This window comes from Ceratotherium simum, chromosome 24 (assembly GCF_057802395.1).
Source record: "Ceratotherium simum simum isolate JZ-2026a chromosome 24, ASM5780239v1, whole genome shotgun sequence".
NCBI lineage: Eukaryota > Metazoa > Chordata > Mammalia > Perissodactyla > Rhinocerotidae > Ceratotherium > Ceratotherium simum.
The window spans coordinates 30,882,162-30,904,860 of NC_141923.1; the positions used below are offsets into that span (position 1 = coordinate 30,882,162).

The 22,699-nt window shown below is 44.0% G+C and overlaps 1 protein-coding gene across 1 annotated transcript in view; it reads right to left on the minus strand.

Annotated features, from left to right (window-relative positions):
• Nucleotides 1-22,699, minus strand: part of RGS6 (regulator of G protein signaling 6) — a 528,845-nt gene that overhangs the window by 81,341 nt on the left and 424,805 nt on the right. The window contains 6 exon segments of the mRNA XM_087447760.1: nucleotides 764-845; nucleotides 3,312-3,388; nucleotides 6,849-6,913; nucleotides 12,931-12,982; nucleotides 14,251-14,357; nucleotides 17,317-17,367. Of these exon segments, the coding sequence (XP_087303886.1) occupies nucleotides 764-845; nucleotides 3,312-3,388; nucleotides 6,849-6,913; nucleotides 12,931-12,982; nucleotides 14,251-14,357; nucleotides 17,317-17,367 (434 nt within the window).

Genomic DNA, 22,699 nt, shown 5'->3' on the forward strand with positions numbered 1-22,699 from the left:
GACAAGTGGTCTTTTCATGGTCTATTTAGTGCCATGTTTTCAACATTTTTGTGTTTTTCTGTTGGTGATTTTGCTGTTTAAAATGGCCTCCCAGCATAGTGCTCAAGTGCTGTCTAGTGTCCCTAAGTGCAAGAAGGCTGAGATGTGAGTCAGGGAGAAAATACACGTCAGATGAGCTTCATTCAGGCATGAGATATAGAGCTGTTGGCTGTGAGTTCAATGTTAATGAATCAACGATATGCATCAAATACAGTGTCTTTAAACAGAAACACACTTGAAACAAGGTTGTGTATTGATCAGTTGCTGAAAATATCATGACCAGAGGCTCACAGGAACCTAACCCTGTATTTCCCAGGATAACGGTTCAGCATTTGCTAATTCAGTGTTTGCGGTCACCTTATAGAACATAACTACCGTGAATGACGAGAATCCGCTGCATTTGAAAGAGAATAATCTAAGATTTAGGGTCGAACAACAGTAGAAATGGAAACTGCTTATTTGGGGAATGTAAACTTCTGGGAATTCCCACAGCTTCCCCATTTCCAATTTCATATTTTCATGGGTGGATAATTTTTAAAAGGTAGAACTGACATACATTCCAGAAAATCTACTGAGATTATGTGTACGAATTGCAAAACCAATTTCACAAAGCTTAGCAATTTTCTTAAGAATGAGACACCTAGTGGCTAAAGACAGTCTTTTCTTTCAAGCAAAGAAAACGGCAAAATAAAAAAACTTAGAGAACCAAACAGAGCTTTCTCACCACTGGCCTGTGGACATCCCAAAAGGCCCGTTCTTGACTATCCAAAATTTTCCTTTCTGTCTTGTCCTTTTTCCGATCAATCCTGAAAAAATAAAGAAAGGAAATCAGAGGCTTTTGTATTCTGTTTTTCCTCCTGATCTTTGTGTCAGCTCTCTGCTCCCATTTCTAGGAGCTTAGTGCACAGAGGGCTACTGGCATCTGTGTGGTCCCTGCTCTCTGCAGAGCTGTAAAATACGGGCAGACAGTTCCCTCAAGGAAACCTCAAGAAGTCCACATATGGTAAAAGAACTTGTTTAAGCTAGATTGCAAACTACTGAAGATGTGTAATGAACATGGTGGGCTTAAGGAGAGAACAAGAATGCAACTGTCCATTAGAATTATTAACATTTAGATGATTAAGAACTGAATTTTCCATTGACATGCCCCCCATCAAAGTAGACACTGCATAATCAAATTATAGGAAGGAATATAATGACAGGCTTGCAGTGTCTCATCTTCAAATTTGAAAGTTTACTTTAGATTCAGAGTCAGTAGAAATGTCTTCAAAATGCAGCAATTACGTGTTTTAAAAGTCACTTAAACCATCTGACTTTCTAAAAGCAGAGTAATAGCCCTCGTGTGTGACAAGATCCAGAAGGCAAATATCACTGGCCTCAGCTGGGGAAGGCACAAATTGCAAGAGGAAAACTACAGGTGACACAGATAGATTCTTTCTGTTCTGATCAGGAGCAGAGATAAGAGGCTTAAAAAAAAAGCCTGTATTATTTTATATTGTCTCTCTAAGTAAAAAGTAGCTCAGATTACTTGCCGTGTAACTTCTGGTTCTTGGCTCTCCTGGGAGCACTTTAGTTTACTGGACTGAAATAAACCCATAATCACCTGTGATTTTTGTGATAACTACTGTGTACTTAAATGGCCCACAATTATAATGTAATCACAGAGTTAATCAAAAAAGTTAATGGAGGAATACCATATATGTACAAAGTGACAATTTCCCTCCTTTTATAACATGCGATGCTGTGTGGATCCTGAAAGCACAAATTAGCACTCCTCTTTGCTTTCCAGTGGCTTCTGAGTACACAGGCTTGATTCTGCCTCCTTCTCACTCACTCACCCACCCTCCCGCTTCTCCCTTCCTCAGGGGCCAGGGCTCCTTCTGGCGCAGCTCAGCACCTAGTGTCCACTTCCCTGAGGAGCTGCTGGGAGCACCGAGGTGGTCAGCTGGCAGGTGGAATCATGAGTAGGGGAAAGCAGACTGCAGAGGGAGGGTGAGAGGAATGGCATCTCGGAGACCACTGGACCCAGTGAGCTCAGGTCATTTCCAACCATGACCATCCCTGTGATCAACGCTCACCCACACGGCCCGAGACCCAGCCCTAGGCGATGGGCTGCCACACTGCCCAGAGAGTGCAAAGGGGGTCCCCCAAAGACCCAGAGGGGTCTGCTCAGGGGCAAGTGGTACCCAAGGAAAAGATATTTGCCTTCCTCCAGCTCAGCATCCCTTTCCCACCCCCACCTCTGTCCCATTTCTTCTATTAACACTCCTGGCTAAACCAGAGACAATCGCTGGAAAGGACAAGAGACAACTCGGCCTGAGCAACTCCACTCCCCAGAATTAAAAGGATCTAGTTGACAACCATGTTTGGGGTCTGGGGACGTTTGTTGCCCACTTCTCATATTTCCTTAGAGAGGAAGGAATTTCCACTATACTCTCTGGGAGGGAAAAATATGGGGAAAACATTCCAACTTTTCTCCTCCTCTCATCTCTTGTCCTCTAGCGGAGGAAGAGTGACCTAACTTACTGGCAGATTTGAAGAATGAAACTGAGAAAGCTCAGGTCGGTCCTTTCTGGCCCTGTCTGGGCTGGCCTGTTCTCAGGACGCCTGTTCTCTGCATGCAGTAAGCTTACAGGGGTCAACTCTGCCCTGGTTGGGGGTGGGGGGCTGCAGATATCCAGTTCTAACCAGGATGGGCGAGTTTAATTCCAGGGTAAAGATCTGGCCACAGATTCAAAGTCATGCTCTATAATCTAGCTTTCATCAGTAATAATCTGACATTTTGGACTCCAAATGTCTGACTTCTGTGCCTTATTTTTGACTGGTTCTAAACTTCTCCCCTGGGGGGAAATGGGGGAGAGACTACTTGTTGGGCTCCCTAAAACTCCAACGTGATTTCCTATAAAGACAAAATCTTCAGACGCACAGGTAAAGTGAGTCTGATGGTTTTGAGCCTCTGCGCACAGAAGAATAATTGAAAATCTCTTTGGGAAATAGACATATATAACCAGAGTCCAGCATTTGGGAGGAACCCCATGGCCTGCTGGAGCACACACTTTTGAAATTATTTTAGAGTGCCATTGGTTACAGAGATGGAACTTATCCATCCAGACCTTAGTTTCTACTCAGTTGCTCTCAGGAGAGATTAGAGTGACGAACCACAGTTGGCCGGCTGTAGAAGGAAACCTTACTCGGCCAATCTCATTTTCATACCACCTCCAAATTCTAGAGAGTCTTTTTCTCTTTGCAAGGGCTCTATTAAGTTCACCTACTTTACTTGTGCTTCTGCTTGCATAAAGATGAATTCCCACTTCCTTGCAAAGGCCCTCTGGAGTCTTGCTAAGTTTTCCTGATGAGAAATGAAAATCAACGAGAAGGCATTAATCATTGTAACTTTGCACATCGACACCTATGCTTATTACAAGGCAGCCATCTATTTTGGTTACTCCCAACAAAAGAGCAGAGCCCCACTTTAAATCCACTGGACAAGAACCCAATTTGACTTTGCACCAGACCCCGCTGTACAGAGCAGAACTATTAATATTCATTTACACACCCTTTAAGTCTGAAGTCTCTGTGGTTCACCTGATTCCTCTCTTCTTGTGTGCTTTATAAGAACACAACTCACACAGCACTAGTCATAAAGGCCACTGAAGATACAGAGAATGGTTTGTGGCTATTCATGTAGGATTTAGGGAAGGACAAGGGGTTCTTTGCAACATGTTGGACATCTCCAAGCAAAACCAAGAACGGATATCTCAAGACTTGTCTTCCAGCAAGCAGGGAGCTGAGAAGGTGGCAGGAAAGGAGAACCAAGTGGATCTGGCATTAATGTCTTTGAAAGTCTGGATTCAAAAAGGGAAAAATGGAGTGTCTATATTTGTGATATTCATGAAAAGAAAATCCAAAAACAGAGAGAAAGAAAAGGCATCCAGGTTTGCTTTTAGAGGAAAAGGGGAGAATTCTTTCCTCTAAGTCTGTAGACTTACCTAGCGGCACAACAGGACAGTGAGGCGGGGCATTTGACAGGTCCCCTAATGATCCATCTAATTCTGATGGAACGCAAGGCCAGAGCCCACATTACGCTATGTATTTTCATAGACCTCATGCCAACACTAATTGATTACCCTCATTAGTGGATTGTTAACATAAAAGGAGCTTCAGTTGAAGATCACCACACATAAACTCAGTTATTACCAAGGCTTGATGTACAAGTACCTCAAAAAACACTGTCCCGTTGATTCTTCCACTGTTTGTGGGAAGCAAAGCTGTTAGGCTCGAAAGTCAGTCAATTGGGGAGTAGTTATATAAATTATGACACAGTCACACCGTGGAATACTAGGCAGCCACTAAAAATGATATGTAGATTATTATTACTGACCTGAAAAGATTCCCAACAAACTTACAGTATATGATCGGACAAAGAAGCAGCTTACACAATAACGTTTATGGTAGGATTCGAGCTTTTTTGTGAAGAAAAAAATGGATGTACAGAAAAAAATCTTAGGGGAGAAGGATTGCAGGTTGTTTTTTCTCCTTTCTTTGCTGTTTGAATTTTTGTTTTTACAAAGAGAATATACAATCAGAAAAATTTAAGAAAATTCCTGAATTTTTAAATTAAAATGCTTTCTTAGTTTCTAATCACTTTTAGGCAGAACTTCAACCTGAAGGAACATTCTAATGCTATATTCTTTACAAATACCCAAGCAGAACGTTATATGGCAAGAGAAGAGAAAATTGAATAAAAAGGAGTTAGGAGTTGATGCTGCCTTGTTTCTGTTTAGGACTTTTTCTAAAACATTGGGAAGGGAGACGCAGGATGGAGGGCCCCCATGCTGCCGCAGTCTGGGGCTTTCCCATAGAGTCTGTTGGGAACATGGTGTAGCCACATCGAAGTTCAAGTGCTTTGCCCTGGGTGCACAAAGGGTAAGATAGCGTCTTCTGAAAGAGGGGCGACTGCGGGCGCATGAGGGCAGATGTGGCAGGGACTGGGTGCCTAGGATGCTCAGCCATGCCAGAGTTTGCTTGGGAAGATCATAATGTTCCAACACATTTCTGTCTAATGGCTCCCACTGACAAGCAAGCTTTAGCCAGGTCCTGAGGCTCTAGGTGAACCCCTGCCCTGCATCCTCCACCACTGTCTCCCTCCATTCACGGGTCCTGTGACGCCAGTGGGATCAATGGGGAGTGGTGGCTCTGCTGGGTTGGTTGGCTTGGGCACAGGTCCCTAAGAGTGACAAGGTCTGATGGGGTGTTTTGGAAGACTGAGGCAGCGAAAGCAGGAGGGGACCTTTGGGAAGTGGGTGGATCTGAAGGTGCTGTTAATGCTGGATTATCCAGGCAAGGATTCTTCACGGCATCTAATGTTGCCCCTCCTCCTGACCGTGGCCCTTCAGCCATGTCCTGGCTCAGCAGCACCTCCTCTGGAGGGTTTGTGAAAATTTGGCCAATTTCCCAAATTCTCTGTGGTCCATGTAAAGTTTGGTTTGGGAGAAAGATTCTGCAAGCAAAAATTAAAAATATTTAAAAAATTATCTGTGAGTCTTCAAGTTCTCCGTGCCTTGGCTCTGTTAAATGGGAATGGATATGAGTGAGGTGGGGCCTCCAATTTTTGCAAGGAATCACATCTTGTGAAAGAAGGTAGAGGAGGAGGAAGGCTGGGAAAGGGTATACTTCATACGACATACATCTTATCTTATTTTCTGGATTGGATGGTGTCCTTAGATTCTGCCTTACTGCCAAGCACAGGGGAGTTGGGTATAAAGATGCAATTTAAAAAATCATTACATAGTAAATTAAAAAAATCATCACATAGTAAATTTGCCTTTTTTTTCCCTTTTGGTGTATGGTTCTATGAATTTTAACACACATAATCTGATTAGATTTGTGCAACCACCACCACAATTAGGATATACAACAGTTCTATCACCCCCCAAAAACTCGCTGTGCTATCTTTTTACAGCTGCATCTACCCCCACTCATAACTCCTGGCAACCACTGATCTGTTTTCCCTCATGATAGTTTTGTATTTACAAGAATGTCATAAAACAGAATCACACAGTTTGTAATCTTCTGAGACCGGCTTCTTTCACCCAACATAATGTTTTTGATACTCATCCAAGTGGTTGTGTGTATCACTAGTTCATTCCTTTTCACTGCAGAGTAGTATTCCACTGTATGGATGTTTATTTGATCATTCACCTGTTAAAGTGCACTTGGGTTGTTTCCAGCTTTTGGTTATCACAAATAAAGCTGTTATGGACAGGTTTCTGTGTGAACATCAGTTCTGATTTTTCTAGGGTATGTATGTAGGAGTGGGATGCTTGGTTCTTTGGTAAATATACATTTATCTGCATAAGAAATTGCCAAACCATTTTCCAGAGTGGTGTGCCATTTTGCCTTCCTCCTTGGCATTATCAGTACTTTTTATCTTAGCCATTCTAAAAGGTGTGTAGTGGTATCTTACCATGGATTTAATCTATATTTCCCTAATGGCGAATGATGTTGAATATCTTTTCATGAGCTTATTTGTCATCATTATGTCCTCTTTGGTGAAATGTCTTTTCAGGTCCTTTGCCTATTTTTAAGTTGAGTTGCTTATTTTCTTATTGCTCAGTTTTGAGAGTTCTTTCTATAAAGATGCAATTTTATTGTGATGGTAAGTGGAGCTGAGAACAAAGAAGGGGAAATAGAAGACTTCCTTTCCACTGTCTGAAACGGATTGGGGAAGGAAAATAGACGCCGAACCAGAGCTGCAGATATGTTTTTACTCTCTTCCCACACCTCTCCCGGAAAATAATCATACTTACTGCTTCATAATCTGCCAATTCCAGCCTTGCTTTATTCTGCATTGTCCTCTTACAGAGATAGATGGCTGAGAGAAGAAGAGAAATTACAACACATAAAAAACCAGCAGTGTAGTGGAATCATAAATCCATCCATCCATCTGTCCGTCCATCTGTCCATCCATCTATCCGTCCATCCAGCAAGCCAACCCTTGCTATGTGTCCAGCACTATGCTGTGAAGAATGTTTCCACACGGATGCCATGACACCTGACCTCTAGAAATCTTTCTGCAGGTCAGGATCAGGTGAGGAACCCATCTTCCACTCCTGACAACTCCCTCTTCCTCCTCACTTGGCTTCACCCCAACAATCCTCCATTAGGGTGATCTTTCATAAATGTGACCACGTTACCTTCCTGCCTAAACTCTCTGCATCGACTCTTCAGTGACCTCAGAAGAAAGACTGGGCTCCTTAGGGGGGCACGTTCAGTTCTATAAGGTCCAGTCTCTGCTTATCTCATCAACCTCTTGCTTCCCTCACTCCGGCGTGTGAGGCTACCAAACTTCTTTTAGCTCCACTCCTCTGCATATGTGTTTACTGCATGGAAGGCTTTTCCCTCTTCTCTCTTCTTTCCCTCTATCTGGCAGCCTCCTACTCATCTTTGAAGACCCAGCTCAGTGTTCCAGACAGCTCAGTGTTGCATCTGTCCATCCTCAACCACGGAACCTAATTTCAGTGCGCTGTAATCGTGGGTTTACTGTCTCCTGCTCTAGGCTGAAGGCTCTGCAAGGGCAGAGGCTGTGCCCTACTCAGCTTGAATCTCTACACCTAGCACCAGGGCCCGGCCTGCCAGGTGGAGTGAATGCACAGTGGAAAGGGAGGACAATTGAGGTCTCTCTTCCCAAGCTAAGGATGGGTTCTTGGCCCTCAGTTGCCAGGGCATTCTTCCTCAAACATGGCCTTCATCATTTCCTCTCTCTACCTCTGCTTCTTCAATATCTCCCTCCTTCTCCAGTGCCAAGTAGAATGACCCAGGGAAGACAATAGATGAATGGTATGAATAAACAATAGAATGACCAGGAAGGAAGGTCAACAGGTGGCTGACCTGTTGTTTGACAGCTTAATTATAAGAGGAGATCTAGTCAACTCTTCGCTGGATTAACCAACCTCCTCCACGTGGTCTGAAAAACTTACTGACAGCAGCCCACAATATGCTGGAACCTTGTGGCTAGCAGCCCACTCTGGTATGCCCACACTTCTGCTCACACCAGTTGAGTTGTATGTGGACGAGAGTCAGTTGTGTTTGTTTTCAAATCTGCTTATGTCAGGCACACCTGTTATTTTAATAACGTAAGTTCACTCAATATTATATATACCGATGAAATTAACGTGTAAAGAGCGAGTTGTTTCTATGAAGACCCAGTTGAATGGTTTGGAACAACCTGATAAAGGAGAGTCGGCTAAGGTAATCGCTGATGAATTTGGTGCAGGTGAGATAACTGAAAAAACGGGAAAAAAAACCAAAAATCTAGGAGTGGTCAACATATAGGTTGCTTCAAAAGTGTTTTTAAATTCTTGATGCACTTTAAAGATACCAAAACTGGATGGTTTATTTTGAGTGTGGTTTATTTAAGAAAGAAACTTAAATTATTGGAACCCATAATCCAAGAGAATCTTGGGTCCTACCTTACAAGGCTGCCAAATGAACGTTCCTTTGTATATTTTACATGACTATGAAGTGATTAAGATATGTATGTATCACTTTTCCATGATTCTCTACTTACGAACTTTTCCAACGAACCAAGCAGCTACAGCTCTCCATCATGTCTGATAAGGGGTGTTTGCTCTATTACAAGGTACCTTCTTTGGTCTCTTGGACCATCAGTTAGGCAGCCTGTGGAATTGGGGGCAACCTGAAGCAGGAAGCCTGGCATGTCACCAGCCCCAGCAGGCCTGGTCTCGATGACCCAGGAGCAGTGCAGGTCAACTGAGGCGGCAGCTCTTTGACAATGCTGCCCCAGACAGTGTTTTGTGTCGGCCAAATGTATAACTCACAAAAGTCTATCCCAGATTTGGACTCTGGGCTTTTTTCAGGCAGAATCATCCCAAGAAATCTGCAACCCATCTGAGTCCAAATGTACCTGCTAGGTTGTGAAGTAAAGTACCACGCACGGAATGAAAAGCTGTCACCACTCCTGAGGACCATGAGTTACACGGTTGCACGCTTTCAGCCACTTCCCCTGTGGCCAACGTCATATACTAGGGGGTCTGTTCACCACAACGAGGGAGGTAGGACGTAACTGTTGATTGGGTCTTCTTCTTGGCACAGACCTTCCCTGGGCTTCTCTGCACTACCGTGGTGCCTTCCACAGTACTTGCTTTAACATCTAACCAGTCAAAATGACCTCTGGTAACGACAGCCAGTCCTATAACAGGGCATCTGGGGGGACTTGCTTTAAGCTCAGATGTTGCCTTTTCTTGGATATTTAATTTATCATTGAAAAACCTTTGTCTTCTTGCCCTCACAGCTGGTATTCCCACCTCACTGCATCTCACTTAGATGACCCACTGCCATCTCAAGCTCACCACATCTCACCATGACAAAAAAGAGCACATTAAAGAATTTATAAAGTGAAAAGATTCATGTACTATGTGTGCAATTAAACATTTAAAAAATTGAATTTGTCCTATTTCAATATACTTAAAAAAACTGACTCTTTTTCCAAATTTTCTGTTTTTACTAGTGACATCATATTTACCTCAATCTTCCAAACTAGGGAACATATAAATCACTTATTTCTCTATTTTCCTCATACCCTCTAATCATTTTTTAGAACAATGGGATTTTAGCATTGGAAGTAACCTTGGTGACCATCAAGTTCAGACCCCTCATGACAGATGGGAAAAGGAGAAGCCAAGAAAGGTGAAGCGATTTACCCATGGGCTGGGTAGGGGGCTGGTTAGTGGTGGAGGTGGAATTAGAATTGAGGTCTAGTTCAGAGCTTTGTCCATGATGACAGTCGTTTCCCATTTACTCATTCATTACTCATTCATTCACCCATTTAAAAATGTACTGAGTGCCTCTTTGGTGCCAAGCACTCTTTTAGGACCTGGGGAATCACCATAATAGCAGCTACCACCTCATGGAGCTCATTGAATGTCACCACCGTTCTAGGAACTGTCCGGATGTTCACTTACTCAAGCCTCCTAATATTCTTATGAGGTTGGTTCTGTTATTATCCTCTTTTTATAGATGAGGAAACTTTTTCGGGTCATTCCCCACTGTTGGGGACCCTCAGTGGCTCCCTGAAACTGCTGACTCTATTCTAAACATCTCTCCTTGACTACAGAGGCCTTTTATAAACCTGCCCGTCCCAAACTATTCAACCTTCTCAATCATTCCTCATCAATATAAAACCTTTGACTACTCAGATCAGACTCTTCACCATGCCTGTCTTCCCCCATCACGCTGCGTCCCCCAGCCTGGAATGCTTGGAGGGCAAGACTGTGACTTATTCAAATCTGTGACATAGATTGACACAGAGCAGGTGAGCAGTAAATGTTTGTTGAATGAATGAAAGTTTCTGGTTCTTTGTCAATCCAAATCATACCTACTCTGAATTCTTAGCTTCAGTTTCCCACTCTTTTTGGCAAGAGGACCACCACAGTACTAATAATACCAAACATCACTGTAACAGTAATAATACCAACCACCACTACAGTTGCGATGATACCAACCATCACCATGGTTTTTATTGACTCCTTACTATGTGCCACACACCAAACCTTATATGCATTTCACTGAATCCTAACAAAACAACACTAGGAAACAAGTACTATTATTATTCTGCTTTTCTTTTTTTGGGGGGAGGAAGATTAGCCCTGAGCTAACATCTGTTGCCAATCCTCCTCTTTTTGCTGAGGAAGAATGGCCCTGGGCTAACATCTGTGCCCATTTTCCTCTACTTTATATGTGGGACGCCTGCCACAGCACGGCTTGATGAGCGGTATGTAGGTCCGCACCTGGGATCTGAACCTGTGGACCCATGCGCGAACTTAACCACAACGCCACTGGGCCGGGCCCTTATGATTCTGCTTTTAATATGAGGTTTCCGAGGCACAGCGAGGTTAAGTAACTTGCCAAGATCACACAGCTAGTGGAGCCAGTCCATCCTGGGGCCACTGTGCTGAATTCTCTTGTGAAATACTGATTTTCTGACTACATTGCTTTGGAAATGCTGATGAGTACTTCTGCATCCTGCACCTTGACCTCTCCACCTGATTTGCCAAAATGGAGGCAGAGGAATTCAAAATAATTTTGCTTTAACAAGAACCTGATATAAATTATTTCTATCCCTGTTCACGCTGCACAACTAAAATTTCATTATGAAACGGAGAAAACTTGTAGAGAAGGGAAATAATGCTCCGTCGTACGCAGTGTAAGATGGCCTAAGCTTTATGGGTTTATATTCAAGTAACTATTTTAATGTTACTTGGGCCCAGCTATGTGGTCCCATCATCCTCCCACCCTCTCCAATGCCTGGAAGAATACTGGTTTTCACATCCACAAGGGCCCACGGCTGCTGCATGACCCTGGGCTACAATTACTCAAATTCCGAGTTGGATTTTCACGAGCAGTATTTCAGCCCCAGGAGCCCTTGTTTTATGAGCAGCCACATGCAGCTCCCGTTCTGAGCCAGAAGCCTCGCTGGACCCACTTATCTCATCACCTAGGGCAGCACCGTTCCAGAGGGACCCACAGTGGTGCCTGCAGACAGCTGATGAGACATCAGAGGGCCATCCTCCAGACGCGGAAACAGAACAACGGGAGCCTTATTAGGCAATGACTTGTCCGTATTCCACGCTCAGGACTGCTTCCAACTGCAGATTTCCTCTCCCTCAAATGCGTGATCCGGAGGGTGTAGCTTACCACACAGGTCTCCGAGACAGGATGCTCAGAACACCCCCTGCCGCCTTCCTCCCTCCACTGCAGCTGCCTCTGCCTCCTGTGCAAATAATCCTGCAGGGAACCCAGGGAGAAGCTGCAGGTCTCATCGAGTGCCCCAGGCCCAGGGAGAGCCCCTGTGGACTGCCCCAGCAGCGAAGTCAGCGACGGGGACGCTGTGCAATGGGGCATGTGCTGCTGTGATGACACCATGCACAGGACCAGGAAAAGGGCATGGGCCTTGGAGCCACTCAGATCTGAGTTCAAATTCTGCTGCCTCTACTGAGTGTCTGCTAATCACCTTTAATAAAGAACCAGAACAGTCAGCAAATATTTACTGGGCGCCAACTGTGCCTCAGGCGTGTGCTATGCACTGGGGGATATGAGAATGAACAAGGTGGACCCAGGCCCTGCCCTCATGGAACTTACAATTGACTGGGCATCAAGACAAGTAGAATACAGTGTGATAAGTGTGAGGATGTGGCCTCTTTGGGCTGCGGCTTTATCTAAAGTATACGGACAATATAACTTCTTTAGGGAGTTGGCACACAGAAATATTAAACAGTCTCTGTGGAGAGCATATGGCAAGAGTCTAATAGATCCCTGCCTGGATAGAGGTAACTCTCTGCTTACCCAGATCCCAACTTCACCCACTCTTTATTTTTCTTAGTCCAGGGTAACTTCTGTATATCCCTCCCTGGTCTGTCTCCTTTTCCCCCTAACTTCCAATTATCAAAAACACCCATGAGTTATTGATAAGTTTTAACAAGTCTATGAGAATAGAAAGGAAAGGAGAAGGTGGCCCCTTGATCCAGCCCTCCCTGAAACCCTGCCCCAGGAAGGAACAGTCAGTAGCCGCTGTTCTACAGTGTTGCTGTGGAATCCTAGTTCTCCATGGCCCCACAGAATAAGCATGTTGGCAACCCTGGATAGACTCTTCCTCCTTTACCCCATTCCCTCCCAACGGCTGCATCTTTCAGTGTGCTCTGCCTTTCTTCACTATGTGGAACAGGGCGTTTATCACATGTCAACAATATGACAAAGGACGAAACAAGGTAAAGATCCCTCCTTCCTGTGCACAGCAGTCACCCAGACACCAAGCATTTGTCTTCCGCACTCCCAGGAGTGACACTAAGTGTGGGCCTTGGCTTCACTGCTCACCATAGTCGGTGTTTTCAGGCTCCCAGCAGTTTGAAGGCCAGAAGTACGGGGCCTGCAAAAGAGCATGGGTGTCAGGACTCAAGATGCCAGTACTTGCCTTCCCCTGCCCCCAGGGAGGACTCCCCCCGTGACAGGCTCTGTCCCCATCTCCTTCATGCTGGCACCACACCCTAACTCTCTCCTGTTCTCAACACAGCTGAGCCCACTTAATCTAGCTGTTGAGAAATGGAATCCAAGGTAAGTAAAATAAATGCAAAAATGAGAAACTTAGTTTATAGGGCAAAAATTTCTTATCCCGAGACAACAGAAGTCAAATACATTAGTCAGACCGGCACAGTTTACAAGCCCCCAGTTCCTTCATCCCTTTGCTATGGCCTGAATTGTGTCCCCCTAAAATTCATATGTTGAAGCCCTAACCCCCAGCGTGGCAGTATTTGGAGTATGAAAGTAATTAAGGTTAAATGAGGCCATAAAGATGGGGCCATGATCCGATAGGATTAGTGTCCTTACAAGAGAAAACACCAGAGCTCTCTCACTCTCTCTCTCTCTCTCTCTCTCTCTGTCTCTCCACCATGTGAGGATACAGCGAGAAGCAGCTGTCTGAAAGCCAAGATGAGAGCTCTCCTCACAAACTGAACCCTGTGGAACCCTGATCTTGGACTTCCAGCCCCTAGAACTGAGAAATAAATTTCCACTGTTTAAGTCCCCAGTTTATGGCAATCTATTATGGCAGCCCGGGCAGACTAAGACACCCTTCGACCTTGTCTGAAGAACTCTGCTCCCAAACCCTTTGGTTTTGGCCTGGACACAACCCCTTGTCCTCTGCCCCAATTCCCTCTAGGAAGGGATCTGAGAAAAGGAGTGGAGATGGGTGGAAAGGGTTAGTAGGTAGTGAACAGAAACTTCACACCAGGAAGGCAGCATGATCCAGTAGAAAGATCAAGGACTTTGCTATCAGGCTGACCCAGGTTCAAACCAGGGCTGCCTCCTAGGTTTACTAAGTGCCACATTAATTCTCCGAGCGCTTCAGTTTTCTCACCTGTAAAATGGGTGATATTTACCCCCCAAAAGTTTGTTCTTCAGAATAAATGAGGAAAAATGTGTAAAGAGGCCCCAAAATAGTATTCTTCACGAGGCCTTTTTACTATTATTTGGGTGGAGCAACAAATGGCTCAGAGAAAAGTTTGCTTGGTTTTCCCAGTGCTGGTGGTAAGTAAAGGCTGCTCCCTTAATACCCTCAGTTTTTTTACGTAGTTCTAATCTGAGATTAGATGATGATGAGAAGAAAAGGTTCTGGAGAAGGAGGAGCCGCAGGCCTACCTGAAAACGGTAAAAGGTGCCATCATCCTTCATGGTGAGAACGTGGTCCGAGATGGGGAAGATGTAGCCCTGGGCAGCGATAAGGCTTCCCAAGTGTATTGCTTCAACTGCGGGAACAGGGCATAAGAGAGAAGCGATTAGGAAGCTTCAGAATGCAGGGCTGCTTAGCTGAAATGTAAGCAGGGAGAGCAGAAAGGCACCCGGAAGACAACTGTCATCACTCCAGATAAGTGTATGATTGATTGATTGATTGATGGATAACTTCATGATATGATGGCACTGGGCTCGGGGGAGATGTCAATGGTTGGGAAGGGCCACCACGTGTCTGGGACTCCTCTGGATCCCAGCTCCGAGAGGCTGACATTGCTTAACCCCACCCCCCCAAGACTTCCAGAAGAAAGTCTAGCTCCACAGTTAAGAGCGTGAGCTTTGGTGTAGATAAACCTGTACCTAATGAAGTGAGATATTCCATGTAAAGTGCTTAGTGGTATCTGGAGCAGGGTACGTGCCCAATAGGCGCTGGCAGCCCCGATTCAGACTTTTAGTTCCATCCTTTTTCATCATCCCCAGCACAGAGCATGCAGCCACAGCACCCATAGAGACTCTGGACCCACGACGCACTCCCTGCTAGGACAGTCCCACCAGTGGGGAGGGCACTGCCCTTCTCTTATGGACATAGAGTGAAACCTCACTTTCTCAGAAAATTGGAGGAAGGGCAATGCAGGGGGCAGTGGCACAGGGAGGCCAACCTGATAGAAATATTTATATTTTTGCCACAATCAACCTCTTGTTTTGTTATTTAGCACCAACCATAAATAGAGTCACATAAATAGTTAAGAATTTATATTTATTCTGAGCAGAGCTAAGAAAAAAAAATAAATCTATATGGTTCTACCAGGTATGATAATCTTTCACAAATATAAGAGTACTCTCACTGGTAAAAACTAATTTTTGGATGTGGAAATTATTGACATGCTCAGGGAGTCTCTAGGAATTATTAATTTCATAAACTTTCAATTTTTTAAAGCGACTTGTTTTGGCTTTACTTGCAAAGTTTTCAAGAGGTTGTATATTATCCAAACATTTTGCTTATTTAGAACCACCTATCATTCTTCAGAATAAACGAACACTTGTGGAATCAGAGTGAATGGAGCTACATTTGACTTGCTTAGTGATGACCAGTTTGCTTTTTAAAGTTTATACGCCTCAAGAATCATGGGTCCAGCACAAAAGAGGTTTCATCACCGGCAGCTGCTCCTTTCCCAGGGAAGGAAGAACAAAATCTAGTAAGAAGGTGACTTGCATGTCACCAGCCCAGGAGCTAGAACTCTCACCTCATTCTTAATAAGGCTTTTGCTTAGAAATGTGGCAGCTGGGAAGAAACAAGGGAGGGAGGGGCAGAGGTTGGACATGCCTGGCTTCCCAGGGCCTTGGTTTGCCTCATTTCTGCCCTCCTATTCCCAGTTGGTGAACTGTTCTCAACTCCTCCTACTCAACGACTTCTCAGAAGCCCAAACAGGTCCCAATACCTCAGTGTCCTCCCAATGGCATCAGAGTATAACAGACCTTCATAGACATGACCCTTGTCATTTGCAACCTCTCACAGAAGCTTCTCATACCAGGGCCAGAGGATTCCTGAGCCTATGCTCCTCACCACTAGCTGGTTCAGGGTTCTCAGAATACTATTGCTGCTACTAACAATAAAAACAAAATAGATATCAGAAATACAATGGTTATTTCAGAAGGGTGAAGAAAACAGGCCTCTTGGAAGAGAAAAGACCACTATGCAGAAAGGTGTTCCTTGGTTAGCATCATAATCAAAAGAAACATTGACGTTAAATAAATGTAAGTAAACTGGTAGACACTTATTCAGTCCAGTTTCTACCAGCAGACAATGAGAAGTCTGGGCTGCCTATGGGAAACACACGGGGTAGTTGATTTGGGTTTTTTCCTTAAAGGAATTAGCATTGATAGTTTTCCCCTGTGGATTAACAACTTGGCTAGAATTAAGAATTTTCACTAGTCATGAGAGTGGCCATTAATCAGGATGGTAAAAAAGGCTAGTGTCACTTCCATTAATGACCTGCTTTTCTGGCACTCAGATTTCTGGCAACTATATTTAATTGAATTCTGTGTAAATCATATTATTTCATAGTCAATAGTATATCAGGGGCATTAGATTAAAGCACAGGGAATGCCTGAGCTGATATACTGAGCCCAGCAAGGAATCAGCTGAAGGTCAGACACCTAGAAAGGGCACTTGAAAAAAATCTTTAAAAAGCATAGCAATTGGAAGCCATTTAATTTAAGGCAAATAGGTCTAATCCCCAAGAACATCAGAATACATTAGTGGATATTTATAAATATGACCTTTAGGCATCAAGAATACTCGGTTAAGACAGCAAGTGTATAATAAATTCAGAAAAGTATTCACTAACAACACATGAATAATAAGCTTTACTTATCTAGAATTTTCATTTTTCTGGAGCTCTCTATTTTCTAATTATGCTGTGAAAATAAATTTTATTATTTATTTTCTGGTGGGAGGACAGATTTGGAAACTGTTTTATTGGCCAGGGTTTTGTTGTTGTTTTTCTGGTAAGGTTTTCCTAATTGAAATGCACAATTAAAGTTGAAAAAAAATCATTCCTTCACTTCTTGCAGAAGCAGAAAACAGAAGGAGTCTTAGCAAATAATTAAACATCTTAATTGTGGATCAGGGAATCTGATTTTAAGAGCTGGCTGCAGAAGGCTGTTCAGTGACAGTGCTACAACTTATCTTTAATTGCTGTGGCTAATGAGAATTCATCTCATTTCACAGGTTATTGTATTGGGCTCTTTGGCATTCTAAATAGTTACTCATTTCTACAAAGGGTGGTTTAAATTTAAAGATAGATATTCAGTGGAGAAAATAAATTAATTTTATTTGTAAATAGAGGGCTTCCACATCTTGGAATTCAAACATATAAGCCCAGTTCTCAGGAGGGTAAGATAATCTAGTTTGGAACTTGGTTACGGTTGTTTAAAAAAACCCAGGGGATAAAGTCAAGGTCAAGGGTCAGGTACCTGGGTCCTCGATGGAAAGGTTCTTCATAAGCCACTGCACAATGTCAGTACCTGCAATGATAAAGCAATTTCAACTGAAGACCTCCTGAGTGTTTAACCCTGCGCCAGAAGAAATATGTTCACCAAAGAGACCCCTAATTTCAATTAACACACACCTGGAGAGGTGGATAACATTGACTATTTTCCATCCTAACTAACCCTTTTTTAAAACATCCATTGGTACACTTCCGTAGTCACACTCCCATTCTTTTCCAAAAAACATCCACTTCTGATGACTTAGGATGATCTTGTGTCCACATTTCTTAGGAGCATCGGTAGGGGACTTCCTGAGAACACAGATTTTGATGACAGGATAGGTGAAGTTTTATCATCCTGGCCCCCAGACCATTTCCTGAGGGAGGAAGCCTCTTCAGCTCCCTATCTTTACTGACAAGGCCTGACCACCACAGACGACCTCACAGGTTCCTGAAAAAAATCTCTAATTTTTCTGGCCTGGGTCCATCCTGAATGAAAACGCCCCTGTGTCTGTGGGAGAAACTTCTGTGTGTTCACCAAAACCTCTTTCCTCCACCCCCTGGGCCACAGCTAGATTACATTTCCAGACTCTCCTGCAGTTGGGCGTGGACTGAGTTCTGATGGTGGAATGCGGGTAGAAATGACATACGCCACTTCCAGACCCTGACCATAAAAATTCCCACGTGACCTTCCATACCTTGACACTCTTTCATTCTTCATCTGCTGGCTGAATGGAGAGGACTCCAAGGGCTTAGAGGACAGAGCCACAAAGTGGAAGGAGCCTGCGCTCCTGAACAGCCAGGAAAATTGATGCCTATTTTCGGTTCTGACCTGATTGAAAAATAAACTGTCATGTTAAGTCCCAGAAATTTGAGGGTTATATATTTTGGCATCTAGTATTACCTTAACTAATATAAAATCTTAAGAATCAGAAAGGACTTTTAAAGCTTATTTACTCCAATCCTAGCCAGTACACAAGCCCCATCCACAACACCCAGGACAATAGGTGCTGTAATTTCCACTTAGAAAAACTCTAGTACCTGAGAGCTCACAAACTCTACCCCAGCCAGCCTGTCCCAGTTAAACCAACTCTGATTTCTCTGAACAGAAATTTGCTCTTCTCTGACTTCTCCTCGGTCTTAGTTTTGCCCTCTGATGACAGAAAAACAAACCCAGACCTCTCACTCTGTGAGACAGTCCTTAGAACATCTGGGAAGTCTGTCGATATATTATCAACATCCTCCTTGAGCTTTCCCCCCTCCAGGTGAAACACACCTGGATCCCTCAGCTGTTTCCTCTCATGACATGACCTGGGGTCCCTTACCATTTTGGTCACAATTCTCTGAATATGTTCCTTTTTTGTTTGCCTCTCTTTGAAAATGTGGCACCTAGAACCAATGTTCTCAGAGCAGGACAGTTCACATGGGAGTAGAGAACTCTAATTTTTTAGAAGGTTCTGAACTTCTAGTCAATCCAACTTTGTCACCCAAAATCTCACTTTAAACCAGTGCAGATCTTTGAAGGTGGCGTTGTCACCTCAAGATGGAATGTTTGATGGAAAACAGCCTGAAAAGGGCAACATTTCTAGATATCCCAGTCTCGTCATGGGTCTGGGATGTGGTGTGAGGGAGAGGGTCTGCCAGTAGCTCTCCTGGGATAAATTCCCAGCTGAAAGACTGGAGAGCCAGCAGAGGGGTTAACGAATATTGCCCTTTGCCCAGAAGGAAAGTTCCTCAGAAATTTGCCTGGTGGCCAGAAGTGAGATCAGCACAGGCCTGAGCGCCTAGACATTTTGTTCTCTCTGGCTCTCTGGAAGGTGAATGAACCCCGCACAGCCAACTGCCAGAGCCCGGTCCTACTCTCTCTGTGCTCCCCATAGGACCAGCCTCTGCTGACACGGCCCTGCAAGTTCCCTGCATTTCACCTTCAAAAGCAAGACTTTTAAGCTTTTCCCTACTCCTGTTCCCGGATGGCATCTAAGAGCTAAACTCTGGATCAAAAGCACTCCTACTCATTCACATTCTTTGAGAGAAAGGAAGAGTATGTCTGTGTGTGTTTGTGTGTGTGTGTGTCCACTTCCTCCAAATTACACAAGTTCAACATTTGTCCTAGGAAATGAAGAACAAAGCAGAAATCAAATAAGAACTGTAATCTCAAGTTGGGGGCGGGGGGAGAGACTCTAACCTGTTTTTCCCTCAAAAGAAAAATAGTCCTTTTTTGTAGGTTGCCTAGAAACGGCGAGGTCTCCAGCATCAGCAACAGCTCTCCCCCGGGCAGGGGGTTATCTTTCTGCTGAGCTTGCTGAACCGTTATTTATCACCTGCCAAGACTGATTACTCACCCTGGGACAATGACAGCCCTTCCTTTCCCCTGCTAATTACTGTCCTCATCAATATCCGTGTCACTAATTCATCCACATTGAAACTCCTTCCTGGCTATCACATCCGCCCCCCTACCCCCTGCCCCCCGACCCCACCCCTGCCTTCGGCACCATTGTCTGAGTTTCTACCCCCTTTTGGCTTTATGCACTCAGTGTCTGGCCTAATTGTTCTCCCCAGTCCACCAGGCCCCGGTTTGCATTCACAGAGCTGAAGGCTCACATTTAAGTACTCTTTTTGGTAAAGAAAGGAAAGTCACAAAAGCTCCTTTCCTTCTCCCCTAGCACCATGGAGACCACAGACCTGGGTTTCTTGTCCCTGGTGCAGCCACCATGACCATCACTGTCTCATCTGGGGACTGGTGTGACTGCCCTCAGGCCCCAGTGACGGCCCAGCTGCTGCCCCTGGCTTTCCTGGGCCACTGCCCTCCATCTGCAGCAGCATCCACGCCACCCCCGTCCCTTCCACTCTGCGGGCACTGCTTGATGGACTTGAGCAAACACGACGCCTAGGAGCTGTGGGCATCCTTGTTCTCATGGGTATGGAGTATAAAATACTTCCTCGGAATATTCTAGGAGGGGCCAGCCTCCAGCCTTGTGGCAGGAAGTAAACCACTGCATATTCAGCCTTAGAAACAAATAAGGAAGAGAAATCTGTCATAATATTATGTCCTTTAAAAGACCTACAATTATTACACTGTAGAATCAGGCAAGAATAGTCCAAATAACCATCAGGAGAAAGTATTTTTCTTCTTCTCTTTTCTCTTTCCTTTCTTCTTTCTTTCCTCCCTCCACTAATCATTCTTTCCTTCCTATTCTAAAAAGAATTTGAAGCAGATTATTTTTCTGTTCTATCTAAAATTAAATGTTGCCCTTTGTTACCACTACTGGATCCTGGTTCTTATCCCAGTCAAGTGCCTTGCCAAGGACTGAAAGTCAACATGAAAACACTAGCAACACATGCAGGGTAGCTGCCCATTAGTCCCCAAGGTCTTAATACACTTGGCTGCAAATTTTCTTTTTGAGGTTAATTTATCAACATATATTCTAGGGATATCCATGAAATATACCAGAGGGCACCTGAAACACTTTTCCAACATGTGTGGTTTGTTAGTACATTTCAGGTCATATGTATCACATGCAGGTATGCTGTATGTTTCCACATGTGTTGTATGTATGCATTTCAATGCTATCTCTTATATATATATATAATTATGCTTATTGGAAGGGTGTAAGGACACAACTCAAAAGTTCTCCAGTTAAGAACTGAGTAAATAAATAATGGCTCATCCATATAATAAATATTTATGGAAAACCTACTATATTAAATGAAAAAAGCACCTTGAGAACAGTGTATATTGCAAAATGATATTTTTACAATAGAAAGCATATATTTATATTTGTATTCTACTAATTACATATGTATAGATATATACAGATATGGAGAAGAAAAATTCTGGAAGTATATTTAAACTGTTAACTTGAGGTTATCTTGGGGAGACAGGAGGGTTAAATTATGGGAGATTTCTATTCTTTGCATCCCCTTATTATTTGGAGATCACAGAACATTAATATACTGCTTTTGCGCTGAGAAAAAGACTTTTTATTTTAAAGAGCAGAGAGGGAAGAATTGGTTTCAGACTAAAGTGGAGAGTGCGGAGAATGGGGGTTGCAGACGCAGAGTGGAGATGGTGTGGGAACTTTAAACCGCCTCCTGCTGGCCCCAGGCCCTGGGCATTTTCTGCTCCCCAGGGACAGGGCAGAGAGGAGGCAGGACTTTTCCTGAGGAGTAAAGAGTGGGAGGCTCGCTCATGGACCTCCAATTGCTCACTCTTTCTGGCCACCTGCCCAGCCCCAGAGCCTCAGAGTGGCCTTTTGTAGACTCCAGTGGGGCTGTTTACCACAGTCCTGGACTAAGGGTGACAACCCACCCCCTCCCTTGTGTTTTCTTGCCTATTTACTTGGGTGGAGGAGACTCAGTGACCTCTTCCTGGTACTTCCCAAGTTGTATTATCTCTAGATCAACATAAACTGGATTTGAGTAAGCTGGGAAGATCTTCCAATATTTTAGGGAGTGCTCTTGCTGGTTTAGGGGAGACCCTTATTATAAAAGGGTCCTATTCTGGGCTTTGTCTTTAGTGTCTTAAGCTCCCCCCAAATTTAGGGATACCTGGAACTTCCTGCCAAATAAGTCAGAACCCAAGCAGTTCCTACTATGAAACACTTCCCTATCTTCTCAGTATTGTATCAATCTGAGCCCAGGCTAGATTATGCAGATTTGATAAAAGACTGGTTCCAGTCACCTGCAAATTTCAAGTTACCTGAAACTTCGTAGCTCATATATCATAGTACTGATAACTGAGGCAATTGATAACTTACTTACCAATCCTCACCATCGAGGAAAGACTTCCTTTTGAGTAAAGTGTTTCTGGAACCCAACAAAAGCTAAGATGGTTCCTGCTGTGAGGGAGCTCACAGTAGCCCTCAGTCAAGGTTATGACTCTGTCCCCATCGCATTCTCATACCTGCCACGCTCTCTGCTGCACCCGTGAGCGGAGAGGGCAGCTTCGTGCCACCTCATCACTCATGAAGGTGTCATGCACAGGCCAATGCTCAGGAAGGGGGAGCAACATTCCCAAGTGCTCACTGTGGACCAGGCCAGAGCTGGGCACCTAACCCTGTTATCACATATCCTCTTGATAATAACTGTGTAAAATATAATAACTATTATACCCATTCTAAAGATTAGGCCCAGAGAGGCCCAAGGCCACATACTAGTCCCTATTAGAGCCAAGGTTGGAATCCAGGCAATCTCATACCAAATATTATTTCCATTCTACCTCTCAAATCTCTGAATAACTTTCCAAGCAGTATCCAGAAGAATAATTGGAAAAGTGATATCCTATATTCAGTTTTTCTCCTGAAGCAGAGACATTAATGTAGCTGCAATAATAATTACTGCTATTAGCTATTGAGCTAATAGTTTATTGA